Below are 16,733 nucleotides of genomic sequence, written 5' to 3' on the forward strand. Positions count from 1 at the left end.
CTCCTTAAGCAAACCACAAAATAGCAGTTGGGAAGAGTAGATTCCCACAAAGCTGAGAAAAATAAGTTCTCATGCATCCAGGATGTTCCAACACATGGCAGGACATCATCCAGAGCAAACAAATAGAGCTTTGCACAACAGAATAGTAACTTCTTACTGCATTATGCTACTTCCCCTCAAAATCAGAATCAGAGCAAAAATTAATTTTACTCCCTCCAAATACATTGACACATGCTTATCAGAATGATCATCAGAAAACAATTCTTACTCCCCCTCAATTTTATCATCCATATCAGCACATAAGCATACAGCAGCACAAATTCAATACTACACCACTCAGGTTAGCAGATGTCTAAGCATCAGACACCACATCATATAGTAGAACACATCCAACCACTCATCAGATATAGATCAGCAGTGGAGTCATCATCAAATAGCCTAAAACAGATCACACTTCATCAGCACAAAATTTTCAACATGATGACCAAGATGTTTCACCATCTAGTAGCACATCAGATAGCACAGGTTCCTCCGGTATGGTATCAGAGCATTGACAACAAAGATGTTTCCACACATGTTAGCACAACACATAGCACATGTTTGCAAAGATGTTTCAACATGTCTATCTAGAGTGGTATCAGAGCGAATAGGAGCAATCACAAAATACACCACATGTTAGCAAAGATGTTGCAACATATAGTAGCACAGCTTCTAGCACAGGTTCTTCCAGCATGGTATCAAAACACGTGGTCTTCCAATCAGTGCATGGAGCATCCATCTAACTAAAACTCCCCTTGTACACATGATCCCATCTTTGTGCAAAGGAAGCACGATGAAAGGAAACATTGTCACAGAGAGCAACAAGCACATTATGAGAGATCTTTTTCCCACTAGACTTTTTCTTTGAGGCAAAGGGTGTGATGTCTGGCACATCCTTCTCAACATCATACTTAGAGTCACTTGAAGATGCTTCCTTTCTTTTCAGACTCTGTTTCTTCTTACTAACAAGCACATTAACCTCATACATATTCTTTTCAGAATCAACCACTTCTTCACTAAGTGGCACAGTTTGATGACTTTCTTTAGACTGAGAGACCCTTCTTCAACCTCAGTAGAATTTTCTTCATCAGATCCTGTTTCTTCATCATATGAGTCAGATGGGTCAACAGATGTCCCAACAACTTTCACCACAGCAGTTTCTTGAACAGGTTTCTGGACAATAGTAACATCAGCCTTAGGTTGGACCACAGATGTGTCAACGTCTGGCATAACATCCTTTTCAGGAACAGTTTGTTTTGGTTTATCCACAACAGAACCAATAGCATCTTTTGTCTGAGATGCAGCAGCAACAAGAACATTAACATCTACAATTGTGTTTGTGGAATCAACAATATTCACACCAACAGAGATAATAATGTCAGGTACTAGTAATACTCCTCGTAGCTTCTTTCTCCTTTAAAGCACAAAGGGAGAAATAAACTCCCATATACTGAGGAAAATAAATTCTCACACATCAGAGAAAAATAAATTCTCAAAAAATCAGATCAGGATGTGTAGACATCATGGGTGACATCATAGCATATTTCATGAGAACATAAAGCTAGAGGTTTCAAAAGAAGATCTTAAATTGTCACATATAGTAGTAATAATCACATTTCTGACCATTATCACATCTGATCACAACACATCTGAACAAATATAGTACTTCTCAGCAGAATGCACATCCACAAAAAACAGTCATAGCATGACCAGTTCTCTTTCAGTCATACTTTGAGCAATAGCTTGGTCACATGGAAGATCATTAAGATCAGTTTCTTCCACCACAGTCTAAACTTCAATACTCCAAACCACCATCAGGTTTAAGACTCTCAGAGCCATATTAGCATCAGTTTGGGGAATTATAGAATAGGTTTCAACAACACTAACAGGTTGGTCCAAGATGTTTCAACATCTAATGTGACATCAGACTCAGGTGAGGTTTCTTTGGGGGACACAACCACAATTTTAGTGGGGGATAACAAAGTGACAGAATCAACAACTTTGAAAGATGACACATGGAAAAATTTTAAAAAAAATGTCATAAACAACCACAACATTCATGCTAGACTGACCTATGGTTTTAAGAGATCTTGGTTTTTCTAGAATTACAATTTCAGTGGCAGATCTCACAGATGTTTCAACACTACCCACAACATTTAAACTGACAAAAACCTTTAACAGAGGTAACAACATTGTATTCAACATTAGAGGTGACAACTGAATTAATGAGGTTTTCAAAACGAGTTTGGTAGGTTCAATAACATCATCAATAAACATAGATAGGCTTTTCTAGGATCTTTTGAGAGATAAGATTAACCTGGATAATGGATTTAGAAATCGGTTTCCTAGATGATGCACATTTTGTTGACCAAGCAAAATAGAAGTAGATTCAGATGGATTCAAAGTATTCACGGACCTTTTATGTATTCCCTTCTGACACGTGGTTGATCACACTGTCCATTTCACTTCCTTGTTGATCTTACAGGAAACATGTCTCGAATAATGTTCTAACATTCAGTCAGACATTGTCTTCTTTTACTTGCATTGATCAACACATCTTCAAACATATTGTCTTCCACTTGATTCTAAGTGTTCTCCTTTCACTTAGACTTAGTAACACATACCAAGACATCTGAATATCACATTTGTGACATCTCTCAATAATGAAGACTCTTGGAAAGTCCTTCCAAAAAAAATCTGTAGAGAAAAATAAATTCTCCCAGACTCAACCATTTAACCACTCGAGAGATATGTGAATAACTGATATATTTATTCAGCTTTACATGACTAGAATCAACCATGCCTTGTTAATAATTTCATAATGTCACAACATGTTGTCTGACATCATATTCTCATATGAGGCATAAGATCTCCACAAGCTTGTACAACACTCTAGACAATATATATGTACCAATGCAATCCACAGATAAACACATGACTCTACCTGTCATAGATAATCAGGGCTCCAGCTGAAGATGAAAACTCGAGCACTAAATGAAAACATGTGAAAGACTTCATGCTTTCATGTTGAAGGGAAACCAACTCCTTTAGTAGAGTCGATTCTGAGTCAGATATTCTCACTTCTTGAGAATACATCCAAGCATTCTGACCTCTTCACTTAACAAGGACACATCTGATCAATGTCCTAGCAGAACCACACTATGTATCATGACCTTTTGAATAGGCAGAATGTCATGCATACAAGGTGTAAAGTCACTCACAAAATCCAAAACATCTTAGTTTGCTTAAAAGCTTGACTAAGATCCTGATTATCAACCATTTTCTAGAGTGACTTGCAACAGAAGAAAACCAAAGACAATTATCAAACCTCAGTATTTGACAATATTCTTCTGCCCTTACATTCACTAGTAGTTGTTGATACTAGTGGAATAAATAGTCATGCATTGCCAGAGCATACTATTAAAACAAGATCAGAACCTCCACATTCTGATTCACATAGTCAGAAACACGTCTTCTGACCACACAGCTTGAGCACTCCCATGCAAAGTCTCAAGCACCTTCCACAGAACAATCATCAGTAAATATGATGTTACAACATCATTTGGGACATCAGCTTCTGATTTTGGAACCCAATTATATTGGTTCATAAATCATCATTCAAAAGGACTCATTGTGCATAGACATCCTTCAAGAAGCTCCCAATAGAGTACCATCAATGCAGATCATCCAGGTTTTTCAAAACACCTGAATACCATGAAGAGAAATATACTCTCCGAACAATAAAGTTCAGACTTCATAATTGCACAGCTCTTCAGACAAATATATCAGTTTTATGCATAACTTCAACAAAGGATATACACCTACTTAGCTCCCATTAAAGTATTTATCATTTGTCAGATAGGATTACCTTCTCACACAAGGTAGGACATTAGATCTGACATCATTCTTCTGCACATATATGGCACCAACAGATAACATCCACTCATGACAGTTATTCTTAAAAAAAGTCATTCCAGATTAGGTCAGTTGTTTGACCTTGTACTCCACCCTGAGTAGAACCAGCTTCCTTGGCTGAAGGAGCATATGTTGGAGAAGATGTTTCAACATTAATTCTGACATCAATCTAAATCCCATCGGTTTCATCCTGAACTATGGTCTGAAGATACCATAGTAGTCCATAACTCTTGCAAGGGGACTTAAGAGAATCAACCATCAGTAGTTGATCAACCTTCAATATCAAATCATCCACACATGCAGGGACGTGCATATTATACATCTCAAAATCTTCTTCTAATGTTCAAACCTCTCGTCTTACTTTGAGATGTTTGATGTCATTCTTCTGAACCTATAGAGGAGATTCCCTCTAACAGGTATCTGGAACATTTTGATCCAACACAATATCAGGTATCACAGATGTGACAGTACTTAGCACAACATCAGTCTTAGGTGCCAAAGATGTGCCAACATTCGACACAACATCATTTTCAGAGACAGATCCTTTGAGAGATTCATCAACAACCTCACTTGTGACCTCAGTGGAAGTATTAACCACATCATATGGATTTCCCTTGATTAACGTGCACCAGACAATGGATAGAGGGATGCAACATATACTTCATTTCACTTCAACACAAACACTCATCTTGAAGGGAAGTAGAAACTTCGTCAATCTTAATTCAAGAGATATCTTTAATGCACAAGGTAAAGAATTAACTTCACCAAAAATACCAGAGAACCATAATCCTTTGGTCCTAACAATAATAAATCCTCCTTACTTAATCATGCATTCATACAACTAGATATTATCACACGAATATAACATGCATGGTTAAAACATCAGATAACACATCAACACTGCACACAACTTCAACTACCACTTACTTGGATCAGACATGAACTAACCCAAGAGGTCAACCATATGTTGATCGTGTCCCAACAAACTTATCTAAGAAATGTTTCTAGTGTAGAAACCATCTCAGACACAGATGCCTCCTCTTCCAGGTCAGGAGAAGGTTCCAAACATATGTAACCAACACACACTTGTTTAGCACCCAAGCATCTGTCATGCCCTACTGTCATCCAACAAAATTCTGCAGAATCTGCTCGTCAGATGTTCCGTCAGATGTTCCAACATCTAGTAAGACATCAGTTCCCTTCTAACGAAACACACCAAGAAATCCTTTATCAAAGCCAATGGAGGTTAGCTTTTGGAAGCAAAAATAAATTGCTCATAACTTCCTTCAGATCCCTTTTCAACAAACTCATACATGAGTGCCTTTATGAGTGGACTTAAGATCACCCCCAAGTATCTTTGGCATCTCTAACAAGTTAATAAAAAAAAACTCTCCTCGAGCATCACCACACCAGGGCTTACATCATAGAACAGAGTGGTGCATCCTCAACAAACAAAACCACCAGGAGTTTTCCATCAGATATATATGCAGCGGAATTCAAACCACAAAACTCCTCAACAAACTTCAGGCACACTACAATAACACACGTTTGAAAATAAATCAAACCATACATCAACTCATCACAAGATCTACACGCCTGAACAACAAAAGATAGGTCTAATACACACCCTATCATGAATAGTCCATCCTCCACTTCTAGGGACCATTCAATCAATGTGAACTTCTCCAAGTTCAAACAAATTTTCAGTATTCCTTACTTGCCCATAACCAGAAAGTATCTTCCCTAAGATCTCATCCAGAAAACAGAACAGGATGCCTGCTCTGATACCAATTGAAATTCTGGTATAGCAGAACCAGATGTTGTATAGAATGTCGAGACATCTGGTCTGACATGAATAACACGGCAAGGCATATAACATTAAAACGGATACTGAGAAATAATGTTTGATCAGATGTTCCAACATTCAATTTAAAGAGAATGTCATACTTAATGTTGGAACATCTTGCGAAACATAATAAAATCAACAAGTAAATAAACTGCACAGGAAATTGTTAACCCAGTTCAGCCAACCTGCCTACTCTGGGGGATACCAATCCAGGAAGGAAATCCACTAATAGATCTAGTCACTAAGACCTCCAGCAAACCCTTTGAATTTACGTCTTACACTAAGACCTCCAGCAAACCCTCGGTTTACGTCTTACACTAAGACCTCCAGCAAATCCTAGGTTTACGCCTTATGACCTCGACACTACTCATGCAACTTCTGCCTAGGAACTCCTAGACATGAGATCCCATCTCACTTCCACACAGCCAACACAACCTGTGTTGTTCATATAATGTTGAATAAAATGTGGCGACAATCACCGTGACATATTTTACTCTTGCTTAAAAGCTTCGAGTAAATCACACACAGTTAACTCCGTACTTCAAAGCTTAGGAGTAACCTTAAAACATTACAACTCAATAAAACACAGTCCTACTCAAGTATTAAATCAATACGTGAGAGGCTCACAAACACTATCTCCTTGCTTAAAAGCTTCAGAGATATTACAATACTCTACTCATTACCTAAAGGTTTCTGAGTGAGGACATAGTGACCATCTCACAACCTGAGTGGTTCACTTACACCAACTCTCCTAGAGAGTGGCTTAAAGACACGAAACCCTAAAGACTACATCTTTGATGAACAATGGTTTCGGTTCATCAAATCTTGGCCTTGAGTCTTCTTTATATAGACAGAGCTAGCACGCTCCTGATCTTCCAAGATAAGCTTCAGAACACAGCTGGTCTTTGAGTCACGTCCAGCTAAGCAAATCAGACCTTAATAAAAACTTTCCTAAAATAGTTGATCCTCTTTAGGAAATAAACAATGTGTTGAATCATTCCATTAAGTCTTGATAAGAACATATCTGCACTAATAACATCTTGATCAGATCAAATATTGATATACACGTTTGTAGAGTGGATTTCCATATATAGCAGATACGTGTAATAAATGCGCGAGATTTGGGCAATCTGACTGTCGTACCCAAACATGTTACAACATTTGGTCCAACATCTTTTGTACCCAACATGTTGAAACATTTGGTCCAACATCTTGCTTGTATATTTGTTTTAGCAAAATGAGGTCAACACACAAATATCCAACAATTAATATATGATAGTTATGACAGATTTTATAAAAGGAAACGTGGACAGAAGGATACAGCTAATCATTCCCTTATATGAATGTTTCCTTATTCAGCGAGGGAAGAGAAAGTAAATCTAGATCTGATTGATTAAATAAGATAATGTTTCGCTGCCATTATTTTTTATGCATGATTTGAGTGGTGAATTTTACCCTAGGAGAGCTAAGGCCTCTCGAAGTGCCTCCTTTATCATTTACATTTTCTGCATTTTATCATTCAATCTATATTGTATTTTCAGCAAAGAATCACTATTTCCATTGGATTATCAAAACAAAGTTTGTTACTATTCAGTTCTATATTTCCTATTTGATCATGTTCAAACTTAATAGAGATCGAGTCCTATCAATTGGTATCTAGAGCTTTGGTTACAACCCAAAATCCAATAACCGAATGGAGAAACGTGTTGATGCGTTAGAACAAAGGATGATCAAAGCTGAAGTTGCAGTTGAGCAGCTTCGTCAATTGGTTGTGGAACAACAATCACGACTGCCACCAGTCACGGTGGAGCAGATTCGCGAGCCCATCCTAGAACAACGGGATCGTTGTAAACGTCGTCGGGGGCGACCACGGGAAAGGGTGCACCACTATAACGAAGAAGAGGAATGGAGTGATATTAGCACGTGGTCGTGGGACTCACCTCAACCACCGCAAAATGATGGTGGTAACGATAGATTCTACGACGTCAAGGAAGAAACTCACCTCAAAAAATCTGAGTGTCAACCTGAAACAACAGTGAAGGTAACGATAGAGCACATAGTGTGTGTCACAGATAATCACATGACTGTGACCGATAAAACGTCGGGTTCACTCGCCAAGGTACTTCCCAAGCCAAAATCACCTGATCCACCTTCACCGGAATCAAACCCTTCAGAATTGTGCGACTCCGATCGACCTACAACAACACTAGTATAGCGAGTACCGCCGCCCAAACCTCCGGTGGCCGATTTGCTTGTGATGGCCGAAAAATTCCAAATCATTCCAGCACCGGTAGCGCACACACAACTACTAAAGCCAGAATCGGCGGATTTCAACCAATTTGTGATGATCCTTCCACGGTGAATTGCGCTACCTAAACCGCCAGATCCGGAAAACTATGTTGATGGTAATGGGTCATTGGTCAAACTACTGCCACTATTAGAGTCTTCGACCGCTGATTCAACGACGAGGGTTGATGGGTCAATGTGGAAGGAATTTCCGATAACACGTAAGAAACTGATGGAGAAGAAAGAAAGAGGGGTAGGATGGAAATTCTACACTGTGGGTCCAGATCCTTATCCAATGGCAGCCATTATGTGGATTAGAAAAGAAGATCAAAGGGAAAAAGAGAAAATTGGTAAGGTTGGTATTTCTTTTAACATAATAATGGGTCAGACCCAAGTTAATGTCGGTTTATTTTTTGAAATTTGCAATGAAAGGCAAATATGGAACTTGAAAGCTTGGTTCTCTGCCAGTTTCAATTTGAAGGAAAAAGTGGAGATAATTGTTGATGAAGAGGTGTTGTTGCCAAAATTAACAATATGGAATTCATTGACTAATAACTTTACACAACATGGGATATACGGTTAGTTTTTCAAACACTTTAATGGCATGAAGCTGCTGGGACAACTGTGTTTGAAGAATTTTATTAGCTTACTCTCAGGGTGCATTAATCAATATGTCTTGCAATGAAAAACATGCATTCTTATGTTTTTACTTGTGATTTTCAAACTGGGTTAATATGTGTTGTTTGCTAGATAACGGTTCCATACCCATTACATTGGAGATACATTGCTGCAAAGAATGGTGAAACGTTTGCAATTATTGTGGCTTCTCGGGTTACAATTGGAGTGTCAATTGGGACATTCACAGAAGCCCAAAAATATAACAATGGGATGTCAGTGTTCATCATCAGTTTTTCTCTCATCATCAAACATCCATCTATGTCCTTAATTGGGGTTTTACTTCTTCAAAACCACTTCCTTAGGAAATACAATATGGTCAAGTTGCAAGACTTGTGCTCTAGTGCATTCGAATTGAATATAGATAAAGATTCTAAACTCTGTGGGTATGCAACAAAGGGAAACTTTAACTTGGCCAATAATATTGTTGATCCACTTTTACAAATTCTTGAGATAGAAAAGGACTATATCATCTCTGGAACTCTGGCTCTTGCAACTACAGTATTTTTTGATTTTCTTGTGTGGTATGGATTGTTAGAAAGGAGTATAGAACATGGCAATGATGTGCACAAATTCCAGTTGAGTTTTTCTAGTTTAGGTTACAAATCTTTAGCAACATTCTTAATGGTTACTTGGAATATCAGCGGTTGTTGCTCAGAGGGGTTGTTTCATTTAGTCAATGTGAAAATAATGGTATTAAATTCCTCAGTAAAGATAATACCATGGGACCCAATGAAACTCAATGCTTTTATGGCTAAAGTTGCTTGTGAATGATATTGGAGAAATTTTCTTTCAATCTATTGTTTGCTTAATTGGGTCTTTGGAAGAAGGAATCATTTCCAACCTTTACCAACTGGTTTGAATGAAGAGTCGCAGCTGGAAGTAGAATCTGAAGAAGCATTAGATACCAGAAGGAATGCAAGTGGGGAGGTTGAAGTGTTAGTCACGCGGAAAGGACTTCTAGGTGTTGAGAACTCTTGGGAACTAGCTGACAAGATGAGAAAAGAGTTTCCCAGATTCCTCCTTGAGGTCAAGGAGAATTTTGAAGGGGGAGGTATTGATAGTTATGACAGATTTTATAAAAGGAAACGTGGGCAGAAGGATACAACTAATCATTCCCTTATAGGAATGTTTCCTTATTCAGCGAGGGAAGAGAAAATAAATCTAGATCTGATTGATTAAATAAGAGAATGTTTCCCTGCCATTGTTTTTTATGCATGATTTGAGTGGTGAATTTTACCCTATGAGAAATAAGGCCTCTCGAAGTGCCTCCTTTATCATTTACATTTTCTGCATTTTATCATTCAAACTATATTGTAATTTCGGGCATAGAATCACTATTTCCATTGGATTATCAATATAAAGTTTGTTACTATTCAGTTCTATATTTCCTATTTGATTAATAGAGATCGAGTCTTATCAATATATATCATTCGGCTTGTTCAAAAAAAATAAAAACATAAAAAATTATCATCTAATTAAAAAATTATTATAAAAAAATATAGTTTAATGTGTAAGCTTAATAAAAAAGGTTATATTAACTTAAAACTTTATAAAATCAAGTTTATAAATTATTAATTTGATTCAATTTTTTATTTTTTTACAATAATCAAACTCTTCATTCTTTCTTTGTCGTAACTCTCACTAGTAGAAAAAAGCTTTTTTACATCTGGCGAAAAACACTTTTTACATCTGAAAAATGTCAGATGTAGGCGCACGAGACTTAGTAAGTATATACATTTTACATCTGGCGTAGTCAGATGTAAAAAAACGCTTTTTACCTCTGACCAAGGCGAAAATCAAATATTATTTTTTTAAAATTAAATTGGACCTTTTACATCTGACCAAGTCCACCAGATGTGAAATCTTACCTTTATTTAATTTTTTTTCAAAAACCTGCTTTTTTTTTATATATATTTTAAATTTTTTTTTTATTATTAAAAAAATCTAACCCACAATGCCAACAATATAACATAACTTGCATCAAGAACATAATACTAAAATTCAACATCCATAGCCAAATTCAACATTCAACATATATGTATATATATATATATATAGTAATAATGTCATTAAAGTACAACCATTGAAATCCAAAATACAAAACATCATAATAATTAATACTAATTCATCCAAAATACAAATCAAAACATCATAATAATTAATACTAATTCATCCAAAATACAAATCAAAACATCATCATAATTAATACTAATCCATTGTAACTTCACACAAACCTAGCTAGCTAGCTCATAATATTTCTCATCGACATCATCATAATCTACCTCAGGATTATATAGGTCAAGAAAACAAGTTGCCGTCTCGCAAATCATACAGCTCCTTAGAACATAGCAAGCAAGTAATAACATCTGAAAACAGGCACACTCGAAGAACAATTCATGGGAAAGCAGAAATCGAAATTACCTGCATCAATCTATATCCTAGAGTATCCAAAGTCTTCTGCATCAATGTCCTAAAACAAGCTAGCATATAAAACAAAGCATTATAAAAGAAAATAAAAGTGATTCAATATAACCATTAACGGTGTAGGTGTTGTATCGCCGACACATATCGGTACTCCTTCAATCTGAAGTTTAAATACTACGCAGAGCATAAACAATTCTAAAAAACATACCAACCGAATTCAAATTAAACACTTACCCTTACCAACATAGCTTTCTCTTGCTATGAAAAATCCCATAAACTGTGGGAGCCTTTGTAAGCCAATTCATCATGAAATTGTACGCATCCTCAACTGATACAACTAACCACACTGCAAAATTTTAGTTTCATAAGTTGACTATAAAATAAAACTAGTGTAGCTCCTATTACACCACTAATTGTAACTAGTTTGGCCAAACAGAGTTAGTTAACTATAAAGACGATAGATAATATATATCCAACCATCAAATATTTCAATTTTTCTAGAGTAACCAACCAAATCAAAATGCAGCAACATGGGAAGCATAACAACTAGTACTAAACATTAGTCTTGAGCCATTTATATATTAATTATCTAAAGAATGAATTGGGGGTAAAATGAAAATTGAAAACTTACTTGTTTCTTCAGCTTTTCTTGAAGCCATATTAAAATCATGAACACCACTTCTTGAATAATTCTCCACGATGATCATCAACAATCAAAATCAACAACAATAGTCAATAGAAGAAAAACAAGAAATCTAAAAGGCCAATCTTTGTTCTTCAAAATTGATCACAGAGTGAAAAACAATGAAACCCAAAATTGCATTTTTCTTCGAAGCTAAAGAATGAAAAGAGAAAATAGCCTGCATATAGTGTATTGAAGAACAAACCACCCAACACAAGATCGATAATATAAGATTACTCTAGCAAACTGCATAACTACAATTACATGCAAACATGGATAATATTATGCCTTGACACAGATGGAACGAACATCATCTTCACTTACTATAATACTATATGATAAAACAAAACAATAATTCAAACTAAAATTGATCAAAACAACTTATGCATTGAAGAAACAAGCTAAGTATGCAAAGTACTCACAGGCCTGATGGCCAAAAAGTCCTTTTGCATTTGAGACTTTTGGTAAATAGTTTTCTGATAATCTGAACATTGACCAATCATCTCCAACTCACTTTCATTCAAAAATATCTATAAAAAAAAAATCACAAATCACATGAAAAAATTTATGAGTAACCATATATTAAATATTTGAAAACATAAAATTGACATTTGAACAAGTAAATTGGTACATTATAAACATGAACCAGAAAAAAACCACAGTTTCTACACTTCCATAAGAATACATTAGCAGCTGGAAATCACAAATAGACACACTATATAGGTGATGTAGTTCTGCATATACTACTTTTTCATGATAAGGATTACTAGTCCAAATGCTTTTTAAGAAACAAATAACATAAATTCCTAAGAAAGCTTTAACAATACATTAATTCTTAAGAACTTTTATTCACACATAAAATTGATTTATATAATGATGGCCAGTGAAGCATTCAATATCTTAATTAAGTATTTGGTTATTGGATTGGATAGTGACACATCACATAAAAGTATAGTAATTGAAATTTTCTTTCATTATACTCTCGAGACTAGTAGCATACAAAATGAGTTTAGAACTAAATAAGAAACAAAGTAAGAAGCAAAAGATATATAGGACATACAAAAACAATATGAATCTTGTGAGTCTCCTAAAACAAACATGTATGCTAGAGGAATTCCAAAACGAAGACACCTAAAATCAACTAAGAAACAGTTCCTCATAAAAACATGACTAAGCTCATGTAATGGAAATACAAAACTCCTCTATAAAGAACTATACATCCTGTTATTAGAAAAGACAATTTTAACAATCTTACACTTCTAAAAGAAACTCTTCTATAACTCCCTCACACTTTAGCATGTCACATTCAAACACTCCAAACTGAAGCTTTCATTGTGGTTCCAAGGCTTCACCAACATCACTTCCAAACTAAATAGCAGAGGATAGACTTTCCACACCATAGATAGTAACCATAAAAAATGCAACAACAAACAGGACATTAAAACAAAGTAAATCACAGTGAGGAGGCACAACAACAGAAAAATCAAAACAAAAAAAATAAATAATAACTTTAGAACAACCAAAGTGCATTAGAACAAATGGTTACCTTTGACGAACGAAGAATCGGCGAATCGGCATCGACGAAATCGGTTGAAGTGGAAGAATGAACCTTCGATGGTGGTACCAATTCTTCAAGAGATTTTGCGCGAACTGATGTCTGGAATTTGGGGATGAATCGACACTGGGTTAAGGATTTGGGGACGAATCCATACTAGGGTTTGAGATTTAGGGAGAATCGCCAATTGATATCGGGATCGTCACGGTTGAAGTATGAGTTGACGGTTTGCGATGCTGCGTTTCCCTTACGAGTGAGAGAAGGTTTAATTTAGAGCTAGGGTTGGAGATTACGAGTGAGAGAGAGGACGGATGAGAGAGAGAGAGAGAGAGAGAGAGAGAGAGAGAGAGAGAGAGAGAGAGAGGACGGCTGAGAGTGAGAGAGGGAGACGGCGGTGCTTGGAGGAGACGGCGGAGAGTCGATTTGGGGTTGCAGCTGGGTTCGATTGATTTGGAGAAGATGGTGTTTGGTGATATCGCGTAAGGTGTTTGGTGAGAAGACAAGATTTGCCTTTCTTTTACTTGGTTCCAATTTTTTTTTTTTTATTAATACTGACTTTTTACATCTGTGGCTATATATGGCCAGATATATTTATATTTTAGATAATTTTCGCCAAAATTACAGGATTGCCACCGCGTTCAGTTATGTTTCTGGTACATTGAAACCAGATGTAAAATGTTTTGTCTATATATTTTTCACATCTGTGGATATTGAAACCAGATGAAAAGACTACTCCATATAGCTTTTCACATCTGACATATGTTCCTCAGATGTAAAATGTTTATGTAATATGTCATTTTTCTACTAGTGTCTTCACAGCCATAGTCACCCCTTGCTCATACAACCATCTAAGACATACAAGTTTATTTGTAATATTGGTTCCCCTATTTATTGACATGTCTTACTTTGATGATGTGGCAACTTGATGGTGTAACATTGTTTAGGCGGATTATCAGAATTAAACAAGCATGTTCCAATCTTTCAAAATATATTTAAGTAGCACATACACCCCAAAAACATCCTACAAGATAGTGTTTTATAAAAATGTTTGTTACTTAAGTAGCGGACGACATTTTAAAAAAAATCTCATTTTTATAACGTGCACTACTTAAGTAGAGGAAGGATAAAACGGGAAAGACTTAGAGTGCGCGAGAAACTGGTAGGGTGACAGAAACTGAAGTAAATATTTAATGGCTTATGGAAAAAGATAAGCAATTAGGTTTTAACACATGTGTTATAAAAGCAACACCACTTGAACAATTCCAGGGGGACATACACACCACACCAAGGAATGGAAACGTGAACAGGGGCTACGCTACAAGGTAGAATAAGAGAAACAGAGGAACCATGTTAAAACACAAACATGAGGCCACATTGCTCATGTGACAATGCAATACATGTGTACACATTAATTATTGTTTTAGTAGCAACATTGCTCTTTATGAGGCCTCTGTTTTTTGGTACACTTGCCTAAAATCTACCACATTTAAATATAAAATATATTTCGAAAAAAAATCTGTGAAAGGGAAAAATAGAAAGTAACCATGAAAGTTTTTATTTTTACTGTCTTACTTGATTGACAGAAGGAGGAATTTTTGCAAATGAGAGTAGATCATCAAGTTTCTTGCGAGTGAAGTTACTGACTCCTATAGATTTTGCAAATCCTAATTTCTGGCATTCTTCCATTGCTGTCCAAACTCCTTTCAAGTCAAATGTTGTTATTAACTCTTCAGCATATGGCATTTCCCAATTTCCAGGCTTCACAGTTATGGGAAAGTGGATCAAATAAAGGTCCAAATATTCTAATTTCAGGTTCCTGTGTTTTATGGCATAAATTTTAGACACATACACCATGGAGGTAATAAAGAGTTCATCTCTTGATTGAATTAGACCAAGTTGAAGAGCTTCTGCTATTGCTTCTCCCAAAGCCTCCTCAGAGCCATAGATTAATGCAGTGTCAAAGTGTCTATAACCTGATTTTATAGCTTCAATTACTGCTACTTTTGTGATTTCTCCATCGTTGTTTGTTACAGCTGCAGTTCCAAATGCTATAACTGGAATTTTGCATTGGTTGGAAGATGATTTTAGGACAAGTTGAGGTATTTTGGAAGAAGACATGATGAAGAAGATAGTAATATGTTTGCTTTACTTTGCATTTGCATCTCTCTTTATATTTTATATAATATGCAATGAGAGTGAGCCACAATATATTATATAATATGCCGCCCCAATATCTATCCAAGTTGAAGATAATAGTAATCTTTCATGGTTTGTAAATTACTACTCCTTTTTACTCCTTTTTATTGTACAAATGATGTTTAGACCCGTTCTCCAAATAGTCGGAATCGGCCGCGGCAAACATGATGAAGAAGATGCTGCTTTGTTCGCTGTACTATGCAAAAATTTCTCTACTTTGCAATTGCATCTCTCTTTATATATAAAATATAAATATATAAAAGCAAGAAAATGATGGGAATTTGACTTTCTCCATTTCTTCTTGGAAGCAATGACCAATGAGTCACATAATCATGTATCCGGATCTACAAACGTTGATGATGCTAAAGTCAATGAATCTGCACTGAATTTGAATCGAACAAACCTACAATTCTGAACAAAAGAACAAACACCATACAAAGATAAGACGGGACAAACAAAACAAATACTCCACACTAAGACGGGATTAAAACAACACCAATCACAAGAGAGAAAACTCAAATAAAACCTTACAAATATGTGGATATCACTTATTTAAATAAAAAGAAATAAAAAACAATTAAGTGAGAGGTGATTGCGGATCAAAATTGATCCGGAATAAATGATTTTTACTTTTATATATATCTCCACCATATGCCGTAAAAAAAAAAAATTATATGAATCATTGTTTAATTATTATTTTTTTTGGATACAATCATTGTTTAATTTAGTATTAAAGTATTTTAAAAAGGTATAATTTTTTATTTGATTATAATATTATTTGTGGAAAGAAATCATTTTAAATTTAAAAGGAAACAAATATATAAACACAAATTAAATTCGTAAAATAAAAAAAATGTTGATATTTGTGGCGGCTTTGAGCCGACGCTAACGCCAAATTGGACAAAAACACCCGTTTCCGGCTGTTTTGGCTCCCACTAAAACCCAACGCGAATTTCTGGCAATTTTGAACCGCCGCTAATTCCAGACAATCCAAAAAAAAATTTGTTTTCGTGTTTTTGACCGCCATTAATGTTCCCACGCGAATTTTCGACGATTTTTGACCGTCTATAGTTTCCAACAACCAATTATCCAACAGACAAAAAAACCGCCGC

At 35.8% G+C, this 16,733-nt stretch overlaps 1 protein-coding gene across 1 annotated transcript; it reads right to left on the bottom strand.

Moving 5' to 3' along the window:
* Positions 1-14,967: 14,967 nt before the first annotated feature.
* On the bottom strand, positions 14,968-15,543 carry LOC123895526 (NADPH-dependent codeinone reductase 1-4-like). The gene has a single exon (XM_045945917.1). The coding sequence runs from the start codon at positions 15,541-15,543 to the stop codon at positions 14,986-14,988; it is 558 nt and encodes a 185-aa protein (XP_045801873.1). The 3' UTR covers positions 14,968-14,985.
* Positions 15,544-16,733: the final 1,190 nt, after the last annotated feature.

Source organism: Trifolium pratense, linkage group LG7, assembly GCF_020283565.1.
Source record: "Trifolium pratense cultivar HEN17-A07 linkage group LG7, ARS_RC_1.1, whole genome shotgun sequence".
Lineage (NCBI taxonomy): Eukaryota > Viridiplantae > Streptophyta > Magnoliopsida > Fabales > Fabaceae > Trifolium > Trifolium pratense.